The sequence below is a fragment of the Ceratotherium simum genome, chromosome 17, assembly GCF_057802395.1.
Source record: "Ceratotherium simum simum isolate JZ-2026a chromosome 17, ASM5780239v1, whole genome shotgun sequence".
NCBI lineage: Eukaryota > Metazoa > Chordata > Mammalia > Perissodactyla > Rhinocerotidae > Ceratotherium > Ceratotherium simum.
In genome coordinates, this window is record NC_141916.1 from 44,778,420 (window position 1) to 44,800,347 (window position 21,928).

Here is a 21,928-nt window from a genome sequence, read left to right on the forward strand (position 1 = left end):
TTCTACCATTATAACACGTGGTAGGCGGACTAATGGTGCCCAAGAGATGTCCATGTCCAATCCCTGGAACTATGAATCTTGCTTTATATGGTAAAAAGGACTTTGCAGATGTCATTAAATTAAGGATCTTGAATTGAGGAGATTATCCAAGTGGGTCCAGTATAATCACAAATGTCCTTTTAAGTGAAAGAGGGTGGCAGGAAAGTCCGAGATTTGAAGATGCTACGCCGCTGGCTTTGGAGACGGAGGAAGCGACTATGAGCCAAGGACTGCCAGTGGCCTCTGGAGCTGGAAAAAGCAAGCAAACAGATTTTCTCCTAGAGTCTCCAGAAGGCATGCAGTCCTGCTAACACCTTGATTTTAGCTCAGTGAGACTCATTTCAGACTTCCAACTTCCTTAACTGTAAAATAAATTTGTGTTGTTTTAAGCCACAAATTTGTGGTAATTTGTTACAGCCGAAATAGAAAACCAATACACAAAGGATACCAAGCCCTGGTTGTTCCCACAGCCTGCCAGGTGGTCCGTATGCTCAGTATACACATGGCTACAAAAAAAACAAGGTTACCCTTAAGAGTGAAACTAGTGAAATCCCCAAAAACATGTCCTCTGTTATTAAAACAAAAGTAGCTAACAATCACAAGCAACTCTATTAATAATCTGGCCAAAGTTAAAACCTAAAATGACTTTACTGAACAAGCAGTATCTAAAAACATGCTAAAAGCCTAAGAACTTGACAGTTTATTACAACACTGTCAACCAGAGATCTGACGAACATGAACATTCTACTCACACAAGAAGTATAAGGCATGGATGGTACGACAGATCTTCATGGCCTGAAATTCTTCAACTTATAAACTTAACTCCAAACAACTTTTATAGATTCCAAGCTATATGCCACCCAGTGGTGGTATAAGCAGGTATCTGTATAGGGGCTTTAGACTTTTATAAAACCTAAGTAGAGGAAATTCCCTTGGATCATAAATTTCATAAATACCAAGCATTTTCATGATTCCATTCTGGTACATATAAATCTCAACTTGATTTAGGCTAAGTCAGACTGAACAACCCGTGGTACATCGACAGTACTGCTGCTGCAAAGCAGAAGACCAGGCATGTATCAAGTTCACACAAAAATACTACCATTCCATGAGACCCACGGGGATCATCAGTTGGCTCCCCCATGACATAACTCTCTTGACCCTCTAAGGCAGTCATGGCCTACAGTGCTTTCTTCTGGTTACCACAAATCCTCCAAACTTATCTTATTCTTTGGTTGGTTATTTCTTTTAAGGAAAGTTATCAAGGTTCATTCACAAGATGAATAAGGAAAGAGAAAGCAATTTGGCAGAGATGTTATTCATTGTTGTAAGTATTTCCAAATTATTAGTTTAATATCCCCTCCATATTTTAAAAAATAAATACATCACAAGTCTAAATTCAGTTGATACATTTTATTAGGTTGGTAAAAAGGCTTTTTGAACACCACCTGAACTTAAAGGATAAAGTAAAATAAACATTGCAGGTCTACAATGATCCCATCTTTATGATCACACAGAGATACAGTAATGTACATTAATGTTCACTCAATTTTAATAGATTTTGGGGGGTGCTGGGATTTTGAGTGATTTTTCTGCTGTCTTTCAGCTAATTCTGAATTGCTTTATTTTTCTCTTATAATTAGCATGTGTCATTTAAATAAGTCACTATTCTGAAACTTTTTAAAAGGCAGGTCAAGCATTTCTATCCAATCTAGGAAGAAGGGAGTAAATGTAACCCCAGCAAAGAACATGAAAATTTCAAAAATTCAGTCCAAGCAACTAAATTTCAAAATTACGAAACAATATGTTTACCACAGATTATTTAACGAGGTTGTCTTTTGACATAGTTATGATATAGAAAAACTCTGTGGCAATTTCCACTGATGACACTCAAATCTCCCAATTTTTCCCAAGAAACAAACATTGCTTTGTTTTAGAGGCATTTTATTTAGACAACTAAAAACAATTAGATGTTCAGAAGCAGTGTACAATGAAAGAGAAATCAAACCAGTTACTTTATCATGTATTCCCTCTTCTTTACAACTAAAGCAAAAAAAGGCTTTCTGCTTTAAGGGAAAAGTCAGAAAAATAGGCCAATATATTTTTCTTCTCCATAATAACATAAACACCTACAAGAAATCTAATTGTAATAAGAGAAATTGGATGTTGGCTTGCACATATTCATTAAGATGACAACAGGCCATCGTACTACAAGAGCATAACTCCACCTGCCTTCATCTGATACGCTTGTGTTTTCACTTACAGGTAACACCAAGTTAGTTAGTTCCAGCACTGGAGCTAGTTCATATTCCTCATTATTTACTGCTCATGTTTGCCTTAAGTACAGAGTAACTCTGGAAGGCTGATGCTTTTCTCTGCTTGCTTGTTTCAGTCCACATGTTGTATACTATCTGTGGCATATGCCTGAGGCTCAGGCCTTAACTTCAGGAGTTGAACTATAGATGGAATCTGAATTCTCTGAAGCAATTTCTTCTACAATTAAAAAACAAAAAATCACATTAGTCAACTTAATAAAAGAATGAAGCTAATCTACATTTCTGTGTAATGAAGGAATAAAAAAGTTTTTTAAAAGTGTGCTTGTGAGGGGAAGCAAAGGAGAACAAGTACATGTGCATTAATGACTAGACTCACACCAAAGAAAAAGCAACAAAGAATAAGTTCATGTATTTTACCCATTAAACTCCTTTACACCATAACTTAACCTCTAAAGGGTCCCTCTTCTCAGCTAAATTTTCAATGACTCCAACTATCTAATAAACACTGAATTACAGTCTTCCTCTTCTTTATTTATTCAAACTTCAAACAATATTATATGATCAGGGCATGTTATAATTCGTAATTCCAGATTTGGGAAAGAACACTTGGTACGTAGTAAGTGCTTAATAAATGTTAAATAACAATTACCATTGTAACAATTTATTTATTTTACTATCTGCCTCCTAAGTTGGACTCTAAGTTCTATAAGAGTAACCACACATCAGTCAGGTCTACACTACATCTCCATGCCTTCTACTATGCAGTAGGAATTTAAATATCTGTTCTATAAACATGTATATATAAATATATACATATTTAAACTTTCCATTATTTATGTTCGTATTCAATAAATTTCCTTTGTCAATGAGTAAAACTCAAATAACACTCCTTTGTCAATGAGTAAAACTCAAATAACACTTCAATTTTAAATCCCCTAGGACTCTACAAAAGTTAACGTGTTAGTATTTACCTAGCTCCTCTTCCGTTGTCTCTGGAAAATTGATCTTTGGCTTTGCCAGCTCACCACTGTCTTCTTCTGTGAAAAGAAGAGCAATGATGATTGCATAAATTACAATATTACCAGTAATTTCTAGTATTTAATAGTAAGAAGAGTACACCAAGACTATTCCAAGCAATGAGCTACAAAACATAATAGAAACAACTTCTTTTTTAATAATTGTTATTTAAAATAGTACATCTCTCCTTAAAAATTACTTTTAGGTTCATACTATAACTACTGTGGGATCAATAACTAAGTATTTTTATTAAAAATATGTACACCGGGGCCGGCCCTGTGGCTTGGCGGTTAGGTGCACGCGCTCTGCTGCTGGCGGCCCGGGTTCGGATCCCGGGCGCGCACCGACGCACCGCTTGTCTGGCCGTGCTGAGGCCGCGTCCCACATACAGCAACTGGAAGGATGTGCAACTTTGACATACAATTATCTGCTGGGGCTTTGGGGGGCGGGGGGAAAGGAGGAGGATTGGCAATAGATGTTAGCTCAGAGCCGGTCTTCCTCAGCAAAAAGAAGAGGATTAGCATGGATGTTAGCTCAGGGCTGATCTTCCTCAGAAGGAAAAAAAAAAAAAACAGTCTACCTTATGAGTAAGGATCATGAGTAACACTATTCAGAGATTAAATACATTTATTTATAAATTCTTTATATTGCTTTCTAGCAAATTTTGAATCAGGGCCATTCCATTCACCAAATGATCTAGTATAAAAATTTAGATTGTACAGAATAGAGTGTACAACAAAAAAATTTAAACAAACAAAAGAACACAGTGGCCAATTTATAATCATGGCCTTCTCTTTGCTTAAACCATATTATATAGTTTAAAATCTATAGGAGACGGAAACATTGAAATAGAATTAATGATGCAAAATGACATAAAATCATGAAGCTCTATTTGATAACTTTGAATAAAAATTCTTACCAGGAAGCACACATTTCCAAAGGCCGTATGTTTTTCCTACCACAGTTTGCCACAGTCTCAATGTTCCATCTTCAGAACCACTGGCATAGAGTTCTCCATCAGGACTAAATCTCACACAGTGAATAGGACCAAAGTGTCCTTTGTAGGATTCTGAAAAAGAGGAAAAGGCTATTCGATAATTTAATACTTAAATAACAGGTTAAGTATTGATACGCTAAAGAAAATACTACTTATATTATTGAGAAGATGCAAAATTCATAAGGGCAAATACAAAGAACTACACCTAATTAAAAAGAAAGTGATTCTCATCATACACTGGTACATCATGTCTACCATTTCTCCATAAGATTACCCCTTCCCAATTCTGGCATGTATTATGGTTTCAGAGTGTCTCTTTAAAAAAAAAATGAGGTTTCATGTCCCAATAAGGATGAAAGAAGGGAGAAAATGAAACTACCCTCCTAAATTCTATAGAAAGCAGATCTAAAGTCTATCAGTTCAATCCCAATTTCCATATCCTAAACTTACTGCCTATTTACTAGGGAACTAATTCTTATTATGACTACAGAGGGCCACCAGATGGAGCTCTTTTACACACTCTGCCTCTTAATTTCCTACCAGACTATCTCGAGTCTGCTAGTCATTCTGTCACAAGAACATTATATAGGATCAATACTGGTGCTTAGATATTTTAATCCACGGAATTCAATGAGAAAATGTACAGATTAGTAGTGGTACTGTTCTGTTTAAGTCACATCCTTATTTACTAACTTTTCTCATTTACTTTCTAATGCCTCATCACCAAACTCTCCATTTCAAAGCTCTCTACTAGACGAATGTTCCGTCTCCACGTCTATTCAACTCAAGGACCCTCATGCACCATCTTCCTCTATCTCTGTTCCACCAGAGAATATCATGAAAGTATTATCATGAGAGTAGAAAGAAAACGAAGTTTTGGAATAAGAATGGCTGGGTCCAAGGTCCAGTACTCACTAACTGTAACCTCAGATATCAGGCAAATAATTTACTTCTCTTTTTCAAAGTAAATAAAACATATGGCCAAAACATTCTGAAACTCTGGAAACTCACATTAAATAAAAACAATGGAAAAGAATCTCTTATTTTAAAAGTCACTTATATTCAAGCAATAAAATGTGAACCATAAGCAATTAAAATAGATTCTATATGGCCATTCACCAAGGTTCCATTTATCCAACCCAAATCTATCCGTTTTCCAAAAAAACCAAAACATAAAAAATTGTCTTTTGTTCTTTATATAATTCTTACAAGCTTAGTTCGTTGAGTGGTAGATCAGGACAGCTAGAAAAAAAGCGGCAGCTCATAGACAAAAAAATTATAAAAATGAAATACACTAGCTCAAAAAGCAAAAACTATTTGGGAAGGCTGAATACCTAGTCCATCAGATAAATATAAAGTTAGGATGTGCATTAACTTCAAATCAATCCTACATGCCTTTCCCTTTCCTTTTTTAAGGATCATTATCACGATAATGGAAGCAAAAATCAGACTCCAAGAAAGAATAAAAGTAAAATAAAAACAAGCAAAAAACCGCCTCCAGTTCAGATCCCTAAGGTATCCCTATAATAAGCCATAGCTCCCTACCTCCACTATTCTCTATAGAGCCTTAGTGACTCCTATGTTGGCAAACAGAAGAGGAGCCAGGCAGATAGGGCTTCATTCCTGCACTATACTTCAGAAAGAACAAATCTCCTTGCATCTATTTAATCAGACTTTGACATAAGATTGCCTCCCCACCTCGTCAATAAATACACTGCACTACTGTATAGAATGTCAGAATATGATGAACTTAAGCTAAAAGGAAAAGATAAATTTGATTTCAGCATACTTTGTTTATAGTTCTATAAATATTTCTACCCACAGTGGATAAAAATTCTTTAATTTTTCACTTGGAAAATATTTGGTAACTGAGGTGTTAACTGAGGTGCTAATTACTGAAACCTAACATTTGACAAAGGTAACTACATCATTTTAAGGGAGGAAAAAGAGGACAACTCACCTAATTCTTCTCCACTATTATAATCATACTTATAAAGTTTAAAATCTTCACCACCTGCAACAAGAAATTCTTTCTCAGGATGAAGAGATGCAGAATTGATGGTTGCTGGAGCTTCAAAGGATTTAATTGGGTCCAAACTGGAAAAAAATTTAAATAATAAATATTTATAAATTTTGAATATTGCATAAATAATACAGGAAATAATTAGTTACATTTAAACTGTTCCTAAATTCTGAAACCCAAGGAACAGTTAAATATTCACTTAGTCAAAGATAAATAGTGATGTTAAAAAAAAACCCTCTAAATAATATTAGGCAAAAAAGTTCTGAAGGATACCATGCCCAAGTGGAGTTCATTCTAGGAATATAAAGACATTTTGATGCACGGATATTGACATTTTGCACAATGGATGCTTTTCTGGAAATGAGTGTGCTGGCTAATTAAAAACAGTATGGCTAATATAGTGGGATTTTTGCTTTGAAAAAAATTTAATTCTGTACTGTTTGATTTTTCCATGACAAGCACACATTATTTTTGTAAAGAGAAAAAGTTTTTACAATAGGTAATTAATACAAAAAATTATTTGTACATTATTTTCAATTGCTGAGAATTTATGAGCTTCTGCAATAGGGTAAAACTTTAATGCCATAAAATATAAAACTGCTAAAAGTGGCTCAGTTTTTACTACCAGGCAGTAAAAGAATAAATTTGAGACTATAGCTATATAATAAAAATCAATGCATTACAACAGTTTCACCTGAGTATCAATGAGTTTGGACATTGGTTATTTTCCAGTCCAAACCTAAAAATCCTGACAAGCCACCAATACAAAACATTAGACCATTCCAGCTTCTAAATGTTGTCATCATATTCCCATCACCACACATTATCAAAGCATGAAAAGTAAAGTTATTTGACTTATGCAGGATCACTGAATAGCAACTTTCTAGCTCAAATGTTAGAATATTCAATAGGCCAGCAGACTTCTGCCACCAAAATAGGATTTGAGGCAACGTCTACAGGAAGGCTGCATGTTCCCCAAATCCAGGAGTGACCAATTAGCAGAGGTGTAAATTTAATGGCTTCTAGGCAATAGCATTCTATTACTATCAATTCACTGTGTGAGTATAAACTCCTTTACATTCTTAATTGCTCTTCTCCGTTTTTACTGCCTTCTCTTTCCTTCTGCCATTCAGCAAAGCTTAGATCTGCAAGTGGCCCTTTAGACAAAAGGTTAAAGTACAAGACTGCTGGTCAGAGTATAATACAGTATAATCTCTACGGAAATCAATCCAGTGACGTGTATACCAAGAACTTTAAGCACATTCCTACCCTTTAAACTAATAATTCTACTTATAGGATTCTACTGTAAGGAAACACTCAGAGATGTACCATAAAACTCACTGCAGTGTTAAAAAAGGAAACCTGATGCATAATTTATTACAACCTATAATGCAATACACCTGGTAAAAATGTTTTCAAAGAATTTTTAATGGCTAAAAATATTTTAAAATTGGGCTGGCCCCGTGGCTTAGCGGTTAAGTGCGTGCGCTCTTCTGCTGGCGGCCCGGGTTCGGATCCCGGGCGTGCACTGACGCACCGCTTCTCTGGCCATGCTGAGGCCGCGTCCCACATACAGCAACTAGAAGGATGTGCAGCTATGACATACAACTATCTACTGGGGCTTTGGGGGGAAAATAAATAAATAAATAAAATGTTTAAAAAAAAAAAAAAATTTTAAAATAAAAAATAAAAATTACACTTGTTAGGGTCCTAGTAACTAAAGAAAAAAAAAACTACACAAATATACACACATATATAACAGAAAAAAAGACTAGCAGAAAATACAGCTACCATTAACATTCTGGCATCTAGTTGTAGGATTGTGGGTAAATTTTTTTAAATTATATTTTCCAAATTTTCAACAAGAGCATTTACTATATTCACAGTCACAAAAATTAAGTCTGTTTAAAAAAATTCATTAGGTCTACACACTCTTGGGAATAGAAAAAAAAAAAAAATCACTAGTATTTCTCTAAAATTTTAAAGTGAAAATTAATAGGAGAATCAAAATCACAATGGTTTTATATAGTAAAGAACATTAATTACAGCACCAGTCCAGCGATCCTTTTAAGAAAAATGTAATTTAAAACTTGTTAAATTTTACCAATCAATGTCCTAAATATCTGGAAATTAATGGATTTGGAAACATTTCCCCCTATATTATATAGCATAGACCACATTTGCCTTTAGAAGAGTTAAATATCTTTTGCAGATGCCTTCCAATTTTTAAGTACCCTAAATTGTCCCTTGTTACCAAAAAAGAAAATGAAGGTATTTCTCAGACATACCTTACTGCACTATGAAAAGCAATGGATCGTCCATAAGTTATTACCAAGATCTCTCCTTCAGGAATATATTCCATACTGCTAACAGACATATTAAAATTTAGAGATTTCACTTCTGTCATAGTAGCATGATCCCAAAGGCTGCAAAAAAGAAAGAGGAAAATATGGTATTTACTCATTTAAGAAAAAAGATTAAATCCTAGTTACATCTGCAGATTAACCAATGAAAAGAATAATCACAACCGTAATAAAACAACCTCCATTCCAACTCATAAATTACAGATGACACAGAGAAGTTTTGGGTTGCTATACACTGTCAAGTTATTTGGTAGCTTCTCAGTGAAGTCAACTTTAGTACTTAAATACACTTCCCAAACAATTTAGCAAAACTACTCTATCTAGACACTTGGGGCCCTAATCTAATTAATTTCAGTGTTGCTCTAAATAATGGTTCTTACACTTTATTTTTGTGAATTTGATGATAGCTATCTATCTTTCCACAGAAAAACACATCAGGTGTCAGCTCACAAAATTGTGTACAGAATTTCAGGGTTACATGGACCCCCTAAAGCCAGCCTGTCCAGTGACCCAGGTTAAGAGCACCTGCTTATAAAGGTGTCAGTAGTTTTAATTAAATGTTTTGTGAATTCTGCTCTATGTTGATAATAGGAAACTGATAACCAAATTTGATAGAAAAACGTGACCTATGTGCAGCTGAAGTTTCAATGTTCAGAGATAATTCTTCCCACATAATAGTTATAAAAAATATTTAAAATATAAGCTCAAGGGTCAAATACGTTTCAAACTTTAAATTATTAAAGAAAACTTACTTACCGAACAGTTTTATCATCAGCTGAAAGAATCTGTTTATCCTCACTGCACCATAGAGCCTTTTTAATACCAGAGGTATGACCACTGATTTCCTTAGGTTCTTAAGATGAAACAATTTAAAACACATTTGTTAATATTTGATTTTTAAAACTGAGCAAAACTGGAACAATTCAATTTGTAAAGAAAAGAAAGAAAGAAGATAAAAATACATTTAAAATTAGACTGCAAATTTTCAAAGCCCACCACAATTCAAACTTGCTATTTATATGGAATGCATTCAGTTTTTCTATACTAGAGCAAAAATTTACCTGCATGACAAGGAACCCAAGAACTATGATGCCATATGTAGCTGGGAGTGAATAAATCACTCCCTCCAGGCTACACTTCTGTTTTCAAAATACTTTCAAAAGCACTATTGTACTGCAATGAAATAAAAGAGTAACTAAGGTAGCATAATTTAGTAAGAATATGGACCCAGGAACATACAGCCTGAGCCAACTCTAGTACTACCACTAAGACTGGGACCCTCATCCAAGCTACTGTTGGTAGTAACTGACAGAAAAAAAGAAGGAAGTGGGGGCTAGAAGGAGAAAAGGGAAATAAAAAGCAGTGCAGTAATTCCCAGGAATATTTCTACACTGAGAAGCAAAGCATCAAAAAAATGGGAATCTGTCTCTGTTGGAGTCTTTCCCTTGAAAAGATTTAAAAAAAGAAACACACTCATTTCTGGGCAAAAGCAGATGCTGGAGGCAATGCCATTCAACATGACTTTGACTTTGGGCAGGTAACTTAACTTTTTGAAGACATTACTTCATCTGTAAAATGGGATAACAATAGTTACTATATCATATTCTCATAGAGAATCTAACGAGAATATACATCTAAAGTTCTCATCTCATGTCTGACATACAGTAAAAGCTCAGTTAATTGCTATTATTTCTATTGTGAGAACAGTGGAAGAGCCACTTTCAGAAAGTAGCTTTGAGAAAGGTAAAAGAGATAAAAAACGTCCACCTAAACCCTGAACCACCTTGCTGAGCCAGACAGGAACACTGATTAAGTGAAGTCAGAATACTTCCTATGTTTTGGCATAAAGTTATCAAAGAGAATGAAGAGAAAAACTCCCAGGTGCCAATGGAGAATCATCTATAAATGTAGTTTGTTTCCTCACCTTAGAAATGCTTTTAGAAAAGGTATCTCAAGAATAATTGCTTAATTTCCAATGTAGCTTTGCCTTTCTTGCCCATGATACAAAATTTAAGATACCAACTAATATATAATAAATAAAACAAAATTCTGTTTACCATATTGTGGTAGCCTTTTTTTTTGGTGAGGAAGATTTCCCCTGAGCTAACATCTGTTAGCAATCCTCCTCCATTTTGTATGTGGGACGCCTCCATAGCATGGCTGGTGAGTGGAGTAGGTCCACCCCCAGGGCTCCAAAAGCAGAGTGCGAAGAACTTTAACCACTCGGCCACAGGCCCAGCCCCCAGTAGCTTTTAAAATGTATATTATGTGGCTAGAAAAGTATTAAAATACTACAAAATAGAGGTGAATATCTGGACTGAGGAAGAAAAGGTGTCTCTTACACCTCCTGTGCAATGAGAGAATTCATAAAGAAGTGATAGATCTCATCACCGAAATTTTTTAATTTGTATACCAGAAACCTTATTAACAAAATTTAAAAGCAAATGACAAATCAGAATAAAGAATCTTTAAAACCAGTAAGAAAAAGATAAACATCACAACAGATAAATGGGCAAAGGTCATGAACAGGCAATTAGTTCACAAAAGAAGAAACACATTAAAGTGGAACTCAACAGTATTTTAATCTCATGAATAATTTTTTAAAATTCACATTAATATGACAGAATCATTTTTCTTCTATTAAATTGGCAAAGATAAAGTTAGCTATCAGTGTTTGCCAGAACAGGTTAGCTATAGATATATATATTTTTTGTGTGTGTGAGGAGAGCAGCCCTGTGCTAACACCTGCCAATCCTCCTCTTTTTTTGCTGAGGAAGACTGGCCCTGGACTAACATCCGTGCCCATCTTCCTCCACTTTATATGGGACGCCGCCACAGCATGGCTTGCCAAGCAGTGCGTCAGTGCACACCCAGGATCTGAACCGGCGAACCCCGGGCCACCAAAGTGGAGCGCACGCGCTTAACCGCTTGCACCACGGGGCCGGCCCCTATAGATATATTTTTATACTTTGCTGGAAGGCACTTTGGTAAATCTATCAATGCCTTCCAAAAGCACCTCCTTTTTGTCCCAAAAATTCTACTTCTATGTAGTTATCCTACAGAAACAACTGTGGAAACATTTGCACCTATAAGGATGTTAAAGCCTAACACTGCTTATAATAATTAAAATTTGTAAATAGCCCAAACAGGCCATAATAGGAGACTAGTTAATTCACTTATCCAAAGGATGGAGAACCATACAGTCATTAAAAACAGTGGATAAAATATTTAAAGACATAAAAAAATTGTTAATTGCAGATTTTAAAAATTCTTCTGAATAGCTAATACATTCACATGGTTCAAAAATCTAAACAATATATGTACACACTGAGAATTCTCACCCTTCTCACCTTCTGCAGATAACCACTCTCACCAAAAGGTAGTAATACTGTTATGCACTTTTTAAAACTTAATATCATGATAAAAATTTATCAAGATAAATTTTTAAATTGTAAGAAGGCTATAGAACAAGCATAACGTAGTAAATATATTGATATTAAAAAAGATACCTGCGTGGAAAAAAAGACTAGAAGAATATCAACTAAAAACTAAAGATACTAACAGTGATTAATACTGGATGATGGATTATGTTTTAATTCTTTGTGACTATCTTTATTTTCCAAACTTGAGTACTGAACATGAATTCCTTTAATCAGGAAAAGTTATCTAAATTAAAAGAAGATAAAACCACAAACACATATACATTATGCTTACCTGCTTCAGGTTTGTTCAAATCATAGATGCGTAACAGTTTATCCTGTCCCCCAGTTAACAAGTAATTACTATCCTGAAAACACACAAATAAAATGTTAGATTACCATTTTAATAGTTATATCTTTTTGAAACTTCTTCAACACCAAATAAAACCCAAATAAAGCTCACAGACTTCACAAAGAGATGCAATACATACCAATCACTTCTGAAAAGATACTGTAGAGTATTTATCCCCACAACTGCCACAGCGCTTTAAGCTTCCCTGTTGAAATGTGTTACATTACCTACCACATCATGAATTCTCTCAGTCTGCTCCGAGCCTACTCCCCTCCCTCCTGAGTAGCACATCTTTGATGACCTCAAATTCCTCCTCTCTCTTCTGAAAGTAGTTGGGAAACATTATTTGGGCTTTTTAGATGTTTGTTGCTATTGTTGGAGGCCTGATACAAGAGTTCCAGGGTATCTTAAAAACCTCATAGAATTAACTAAGGAAAAATAAATCTGTATAGCCTATCTATAATCAAATCAAATATAAGCCAATATACACCAAATATTCCGCCCCAAAACAAATATAAATCAAATATACAAACCAATGAAATATAAAACCATTATTATAACCTATAATAGCAGCGATTTAACTCCCTAAAATAAATTCCATTTTTTATACCTGTGTAAAATCCACAGTCTTGACGATGTGTTTATGAGCCAGGGTCATCAATTCATCTCCCGAGACAGCATCCCACACTTTGCTAAAAGTAAAAAGTAATATTAAAAGATAAATATAGTGGTAATTTTGATAATTACTAAATCGGTTAGATATGTAAAATGTTACATAAATAGAAATCTTCATTATCGCTAATATCTCTGTTTGAGTTCATTTGATAAAATATTTAAATGAGTCTAAAGGAAAATAAATTTCTCTGTAAAAGCCATATAACCAATCTAATTTTGATTGTAGAAAAGATTTACAAATTTAAGTAAATGAGATCCACAAACCAACCCATCCTTATTTTTATTTTAGCCTATAGCCATAACATCCTTTTAGCAAGACTGCAAACACTTTAACCAATTTTTAGTTTCAACTTTCCATTTTGTTATCTATTCTCTACTCTTATATACATGCAAAACAAAAAATGAAAAACAAGATATCCTTAAAAAAAAGTTACAGGAGAATGAAAGGCAGTGATATAGGTTATGCAAAATTTCAAATCAGGACAGCAGAGAAGAAAATATTCTCCCCACCTCTTCCTCGAAGTTGACTCATAAATTCTCAAATTCTAGTACAATTAACTTCCCCCCAAAGTATTAGCTTTTGATTATATAATGCTAACACTGAGGATTTTTAATCTCTCAACTGTATGTCTCCCTGACCCATCCCAATCCAAAATATATGTGTGGTTGTGTGCCTATACACATATATATGTGTGTATATGGCAGAAGATAATAGTTAAATAATACTTTACAAAAATACCGTAAGAGATTCCCAAATAAAAAAGCTTAAAGAATAAGAAGAAAAAAAGAATTCATTTTATATCAGAAGAGGTCATTGAAAAATAAACCAGAGACCTTTGCATACAGGAAAAAAAAAACTATTAAGAGTTAACAAGCTATGCTCCATAAAGATTTCCATTTTAACGTAATTGACATTTATTTTTAAGAATAAAGTGAACAATTAACAGTAGAGAGAAAAAAAAGAAAAGCAAGGTGTATCTTTTCTTCATTTACTCAATAAATATACAATAATAGATCAAGTATATTATGTCATCCTAGACTTAGGGCTAGGGCACAAAAGGGAGAGAAAAAATGATCACAAAGAAAATTCCTGCCTTAATAGAGCTTTAGCTGTGGAGAAAAACACGCATTAATTAACACATTTAATAAATATAATTAAAAGACAAACACATATGATTATAGACACACAGGAAAAACATGCTACTAATTATGCCAGAAAGTCCAGAAAATCTAACCAGTGGAGTCAGTAGTCTTAAAAAGAGCAGGCAGAAATATACCAGGGAGCAACAAAGAGAAATGCTCTTGTGGACAAGCATTAACAGCATGTACAATGGTAAATAAACATGAATGACCACGTAACCGGAATAAATGCTGATGATACAATATAAATCTTGCATACCACATACCTAAGTCTTAAGAGTAGCTAAATAAATACGTTCTGAGAGAAATAATGTCAACTATGAATAGTGTTGCTACTAAACTCTCAAATATTCATCTCTCTTTGCAAGAGAAACCTGCTCCAATCTCTCCCATTTCCAATTCCACTCTCTGGCCAAAACCTACTTCTCAACCTCCTTTTGTATTATTTCTCTGAATCTAGTCACACCAGATTAGAAACCATTCCTCAAATAAGCCATGTATTTTCTTCTAGGCTCCTATGTCTTTGTTGATATTGTTCTCTTAAGTCTGTTATATTCTTTTACATTCTCAGCTACCAAAGTTCTATTCATCCTAAGGGCTCATTTCAAATGGTATCTTTTCATTAAACCTTCTATTTATCTCACCTCCATTAATCATTCCTTCCTGTTTTTCCACAGAACCCAGTTTATACTGATTACTGTGTTTAATTTTGCTTTGCTTTTATTTTTGTTTACATGTTTACTTTTAATCACAGCGAAAACAGTGATACGAGTTCACAAAGATTAGGATTCCAGACTGCTGCAATGACAGAAGGTATGAAAAGTGAAGAAAATATCAAATATACCTGAAATTTTTATCCTACTTAGTCACCTGATGCTGAGTCTCAAAGGAACTCTGGGCAATGTCCTTTGAAATACTAATTTCAAGTATATTCAGTAATCTTCCCAAAACTCCTTAAAATCGTACAATTCTGCTTAGACCACGTCTGTTCACTGAGGAGGAAAGAACTCACGTGACCAAAGTAGGATCATCCAGGGGCCAGTGCATCTACAGTCTTCCTCCTCCTACTGAGAAACACTACTAAAATTGAGGACGACACTCTCTGACAGAGCACGTTCTAATTACTTGCACTACCTTTGGCATATTTCCATTATTCACAGTAAGAGTCCTAAAAAGAATATGGAACGTTTTCTAATGTATTTTTCAATCTCTAGGCAAGAAACTGATATTAACCAGCTGGCTGCAGGGCTCAAATCAAGACAATGAAGCATCATTAACAATATCCTTTCATCAGCTAATCCCACAGCATTTATTTTCTGCACAATTCATGAAGGACTTGTCATCTCCCTGAACTACAATACCTCTTATATCCCCAGTCTCTTGCACATAATAATCAATGCTACCTGTTCAATACTGTTCACATTCTGAGAAGGGACTTACCATAAGTCTCAAAAGAGGAGCTGCTTAACTTACTCCTTTAAAGCCTTAGCAAAACAATTAAGCTATTTTAGGCGAAAAAACTGCCTAACAATCTTAACATGTCAACCAAGTCATCAAAAAGGAGGTAATACCACCTTTGTTTTATTGAGAACCTTATTCAGAGAAAAATTGATCTTTCTAGTGGTTTTTACAAGAAAGAAACAGTGATCATACACTTTGGTTACCTATAGATTCCTGGGCCCAACCTCGGATCTACTTAAGCACTCTCGGGAACAGAACATAGGAATCCTTTCTACTTTTGGCACTCTCCCCAGATGATTTTGATGGGAGGAAAGCAGAGGGGCTGAGAAGAGGATCATGGGAAGTAAAGCTAAAATTAGCTTTATGAATTAAAAGATATAAAGAGGATGATGTTTCAGGGACTCGACTGCCCGAATTCCCTCAAAATAACATTCTAAACTGACGCACAGACCAGCTCTGCTGAATATACCTTCTCCAAAGAAAAAGAAACAAAATTTACCTCCAGATAAACATGACATTAACGAATTTTCTGAGAAACATAATGAAGGGAAAAAAAAGAACTTCCTAAAAATGATTTATACTATGACTAATCAGGTGAGTTGGGGGAGCTATTCTTTAACTGGATCAAGTTCCATAATAGCAAGCCCCATACAAGTCATTAAAAGAGGAGAATATAAACAACAGATGCACATCTCCCACATCTCACAGACAGGCACGGAACAAATAAGGGTAAGGCTCAGCTTCCATTTACTGAGCACCTACTACGTAACAGACACCGTGCTAAACTCCAGGGATATAAGTGGAGAAAGATCTCTCTCATCCTCCAAATTACCATGTTGCCCTTACACCCATTTTATAGATATGAAAACTGACGTTTAAGAAAGATCTGATGGGGCCAGCCCAGTGGCATAGCGGTTAAGTGCGCACGCTCCGCTGCAGCGGCCCGGGTTCGGATCCCGGGTGCACACCGACGCACCGCTTGTCAGGCCATGCTGTGGCGGCGTCACATATAAAGTGGAGGAAGATGGGCACGGATGTTAGCCCAGGGCCAGTCTTCCTCAGCAAAAAGAGGAGGATTGGCAGATGTTAGCTCAGGGCTGATCTTCCTCAGAAAAAAAAAAAAAATCCGATGATCAAAATGGAAATACAAAGCATGGCTAGCACATGAACCCAGGCCTGACTGATACAAATGCTTACATCTTTCCCACTATGTCATGGCACCTAAAAGCCAGAACTGAGGGGGGCGGGGGGGGGGGGGGAGTATTCCTTCTTGATATTTAAATCTACTCAGACTTCCTTGCATGAAACCAAAAAGTTTCATGGCTTTAGCCACAGAAGTTCCAAAACAACACCCATGATTTTGGTCTAGTAGGGGTGGTAGCTATCATTGTTACCTTATACATGTAACACTTATATAGCTATTAGATTTCAGGCAATGTTCTAAATATTAGAAACATATTAACTCATTTAATATTCACAACCAACATACGAGGTAAGCACTATTACTATCCTCATTTTTATAGATGATGAAACTGACAAAAAAGAGAGGTTAAATAAAGTTCTCAAGGTCACAGAGCTATTAAATGATGGAGCCAGGATTCGAATACAGAATCAGGCTTCAGCGTTCACGCTTTTAATACACTTGTAAACAGACACTGAGACTTGAATGTTAAGAAAGCACAAAAACAACACTGAATACCTATCCACAGACACGTCCTCAAATGTGTGATTTTGGTTATTAATGTTCTGTAAGTGACCTAAACAAAGATAACTATTCCTCTTGCAGCAAGATAAAATCCTGACTACTCTTTTTAAAACTCTGCTAAGTATTTAAAGTGCCATATTTTTTCACACCTTTTTTCCTCTCCATTTCAGGGTAATTATCACATGAACAGTAATTTCTGTCTAATGCCCTTTATTTCTTTTCCTGAGGACTGGCATTACAACTTGGTCAAATGTACAAAGCAAGAGTCTTCACCGATTTTACAGAGATGCGGATCCTTCTTAAGCTTTTGCACAGGTCTCTTAAAGATCAGAGCAAGACCATCAAGCAGGAAGTGACAAAACATGTGGCTCAAGTAATTAACATTACTAGAGCCAGATAACACAGAATTGAGGTTAACAAAAATATATCTTTCCAGAACCTCAATTCAAAAGCTTGTCTCTTTTAATGCTAATATCTAAAATCTTGTTACATTTATAACTTAATTATATTCAATTTAAAATACCATTTTATTAACTATTAACTTACCACCACCAGACTGGGACCTAGTTTCAATAATGACATTTTTAAAATCCACTTACCAAATATATAAAATCTAGAGTTTTTAATTCCAATTTTCTACCTGTTAAAAAATCAATAACATTCATTCCCAATGATGATGTTCCTACTGGACTAAGCAAAAAACAACCACTGGAGGAGGTGAAGGAAAACAAAAGCTAAACTCATGGCAACCAGACACTCAGAGACAAATGTTCCAGAAACAAAACCAAGATCTATAATTCACCCATCCTTTATCCTTCTTTTCCTCAAGTTATTTATTTGGCAACATAAGGTACTGAATACGCCAGGGATACAAAAAATATAAGACATGGCCTCCAACTTCAAGAAGCAACGACACATAAATCAATAAGGGCTATAAAAGCACCAGAAGTTTTAACACTGGGAATGGTGTGAGCACAAAAGAGGGAATGGACACCTTAACCTTCCAGCACTCCTTAAGTCTTCCTTATCTGAGAATTGCTTTTACTTCCTATTTTCACCTCATAATTAACAATCAAAGAAGTCTCTGTCACATTATAAGCATGCATGCTGACATCTAAAGCAACATTTGACCTGAAGCTGTTGACATAAAGGCCTTATATAAAACCAAGCAGCTCCTTATTTTATCAGTATTACATACAGTCACAAGAGGGCACAGCACAAAGCCTTACAGTGGTTATGCACAAAGACATACTAGCAATCTATTCATTGAAGGCACAGAAAAAAGTTCAGACTGACATTTATAACTTTTCTTACTGATCTCTCACTATCTCAAATTTAATCCCATGTAAGCACTTCATCTCCCTCTCCTTATTTTAAAATTTTTAATTTATTTTTTAAATTTACATACAGTAAAATTCACTCTGTAGTATAGAGGTATGAGTTTCAACAACAAATGGATAGAATCACGTCTCCAGCCCAATCTGCTTTTATTTTTCATAATAAACTTGGTATGTTTAATTTGCTTAAAACAAGGGAGCAACACATTTACAATTGCTCCTTAGTGTGAAATGCTGTTTAAAACAAACAAAAAAAATCAACAAGACCACTCTTACTCTCCAGACTCTTGAGTCTATTATATGCACAATAGCTCTTGACATTGCCTTGATTAGTTTAAACATTACAGTGTCTGCTAAGTCACAAACACAATTAGGAACTGGAGATACCAAGATTACATAAAATATGATACACGCCCAGAAGGGGAAAGTGGGTCATTGCAAGTCACTCTAATAACATATGCAAACGCCAAAAATCAGAATAGGTGACATGTATTCTGGCAACAATAAGAAGTTTAGTATCGCTAGACTGCAGGGCATACAGTGTACAGTGCCAGATGAGGCTGATAACCTAGGACGAAGCCAAATGTTAAAGTGCCAACGACTGAAATTTAACCGTTAGGTCAGTTGTTCTAAGGCTGCACATCAGAATCACCTCGAAGAACTTTAGGGAAGAAAAAACACTGATGTTAGGGACTCCATTCCCAGACCAATTACATCAGAATTTCTTGGACACATGCATCTTAGTATTTTAAAAGCTCCTCAGGCTATTCTAATGTACACCCAAGGTCATCAAACACTGAAATAGCAGAGGGAAGACAGGAAGATCATTAGATAGAGCAGTGACATGATGAAATCTGTTTTTAGGAAGATAATTGGCAGCACTACGGAAGATGAATAGATGGGGAAAGAGACTAGTGGCAGGGACCTGACCCAAGGCGGTGGCAGAGGCATAACAAACATTGTCGTGAGGAGACATTCTACTGGTAGGATCGACAAAGATGATGATAATCTGGACATAAGGGAAAAATCAAGAATGATTTAGATTTCAACCTTAAAAAACTTAGAAAATGAAGAGTAACTGAGTTGAGGAGTTTTAAACACATCTAAAGCCAGGTAACAAAAATAGATTGAGATTGGGCTAAAAATCTGGGGCCATCAGCACTATGAAGACACAGGAATGTATGCTATCACTCAGGGAGCACATGTGGAGCAGTATTTGTAAACACGACCACCACCAACATTCATTATCTGGAGCGCTTGTTAATAATGCAGATTCCTGGGTCCCAATCCAGACATAAGAGTAAGTCATTTAAATCAATGAAAATCTTAAGAACCACTGAAGAGAAAGAGGCAGATAGGACTAGGGTAGAATTTTAGTGAGATCAACATCATGTACTCTATATGGCAGGCCCAGAGTCAGAAGTTTATGAATAACTGAGGTTGAAGTTTTGATTATTTCAGGACACAATCCACAGAGAACTTGATGGCCATTTTGGCTATGAATTTCACTTACGCTGTGAAATCGGCAGCTGCTGTGGCTGCTTTGGTGGCATCTTTATTCAAGGTTGCACCCCAAACAGCACCTTTATGACCCAAAAATGTTCCAATCCAGTCTCCTGTGTCTCCCTGGCGCAGCATGGGTTTACCATCTACAAAATATTTTAAAGGACACGTGATTTAGAAGTTCACATTAATTAAAATCTAAGACACAAGCGTAAAGTGATCACGCTGAATAACAAAGTAAAACTTGCTTTTGTTGTCTAACTATTCTCACCCACCGGGATCACTAAGAAACGCCCAGGAATAAATTAAATGGAGAACCGAGCCAGACATTCTCTCTGGGAAACATTTGTAATTCGGTGAGAAGAATACCGATCTGCGTCAAAACAATCCAGATTTGAGTCGTATTTTGGACAAACGTCTGAACCTAAATCTCAGTTTCCATTTTAAAATGGGGCTAATAGCACAAAGGAATACCCCGTGAGATAACAGGAGTGACAAGTCTTTGTAAAATAAGGTATTACTTAACCTGGCCTAGTTTCTCCATTCCCTAAATCCTTGGAAGATATTTAGAGTTTGTTGCCCGGGGCGTCTAGGCAGGCGTACAGCCCCGCTTCTCCAGAAATAGCAATAAAAGTAAAATGAGAGGCCTCAGTTGGGAAAATACTTAGCCTCGTCAGAAGCTCAGAATAGCCTCTCTCGGCGCCAGCGGCGGAACCCCGAACACTACTCCTTTCCCCATCAGACGACCGGTGGCCCTAATCTCAAAGGCTGACAGCCCCACAACCCCTTCGGCACTGGAGAGTGCCGGCCCCACTCCCTTGCGGCCCAGTCCCAGCCGCCAGGGATTTGGATCAGCGGCCCTGCTCACCTTTGCAAGCGCTGATTAAGAAATAGCCATAAGGCGTGATGCCACTGAAGGCCAGATCGACCACAGGCCGCGTGTGGCCCGAGCAGGTGAGCGGAGTCTGCCTCATCGCCATGGCGGCGGCCAACCGAGCGATCCGGCTGCGGAGCCGAGGGTCGTCTCGTCTTTTCTCTCCTCAGCTGCAGAGGCCCTGGCTCCTCAAGGCCCCCGCCCTGACACCCAAGTGGGCCGGGAAACAGGAAAAGGAGGCCAATCCGGCGGCACCGAGGTCCGGAAAGGGTTAGGGATGGGTCAGGGAGGCTGCGACGGGCGACCGACAGCCGCCGAGGGAAGGAAAGGGAGGGAGGGAGGAAAGCAGGGGAGGCAGGGAACCGGAGAGCCAGCGGCCACGATCCGCACTGTCCACACCGGTACTGGCAGGAAGTGACGAAACCAGTGACGTTGGGCGTCCGCCGGAAGTGACGATCAGCTCCCGCTGGAGGCGGGTTTGCCGTGTAGAAGACGCTTAATGAAGGAGCGAGTACGACAGCAGCGCGCAGGCGCGAGATTCGCACACGTGGGGCACGTGACGCTGGCCCCACGCCGGCAATGTCGGGCGCCAGGAGGCGGTTTAGGCTCTGGAGCAAAGTCCCTGGTACCCAGCTCTGGTCAGCGGGAAACGGCTTTGCTGTGTTTCGGCCCGGGTCGCGAGTTGGGAAAGCTGTTTCTGCTCGGCTCGCACCCTGGACTGGCGGCCCCTGTGGAGTACGCGCCGAG

The 21,928-nt window shown here is 36.9% G+C and overlaps 1 protein-coding gene across 1 annotated transcript; it reads right to left on the bottom strand.

Annotated features, from left to right (window-relative positions):
* Positions 1-1,437: 1,437 nt before the first annotated feature.
* On the bottom strand, positions 1,438-21,586 carry STRAP (serine/threonine kinase receptor associated protein). The gene is made up of 10 exons (XM_004435413.3): positions 21,176-21,586; positions 20,318-20,453; positions 13,097-13,178; positions 12,430-12,502; positions 9,472-9,568; positions 8,641-8,778; positions 6,290-6,426; positions 4,252-4,401; positions 3,287-3,352; positions 1,438-2,532 (listed from the first exon to the last, which is right to left on the bottom strand). Exons 1-10 carry the CDS (start codon positions 21,285-21,287, stop codon positions 2,471-2,473), a joined length of 1,053 nt encoding a protein of 350 aa, XP_004435470.1. The 5' UTR covers positions 21,288-21,586; the 3' UTR covers positions 1,438-2,470.
* Between the last annotated feature and the right edge of the window lie 342 nt (positions 21,587-21,928).

Coding starts and splice junctions, on each gene's coding strand:
- STRAP (XM_004435413.3), bottom strand. CDS start 21,287: ATGGCGATGAGGCAGACTCCGCTCACCTGCTCGGGCCACACGCGGCCT. Junction 6,427..8,640: donor GCTTTTCATAGTGCAGTAAG/GTATGTCTGAGA, acceptor ATTTTTTTCCAG/TTTGGACCCAATTAAATCCT. Junction 3,353..4,251: donor TTGGAAATGTGTGCTTCCTG/GTAAGAATTTTT, acceptor TTCTTTTCACAG/AAGAAGACAGTGGTGAGCTG.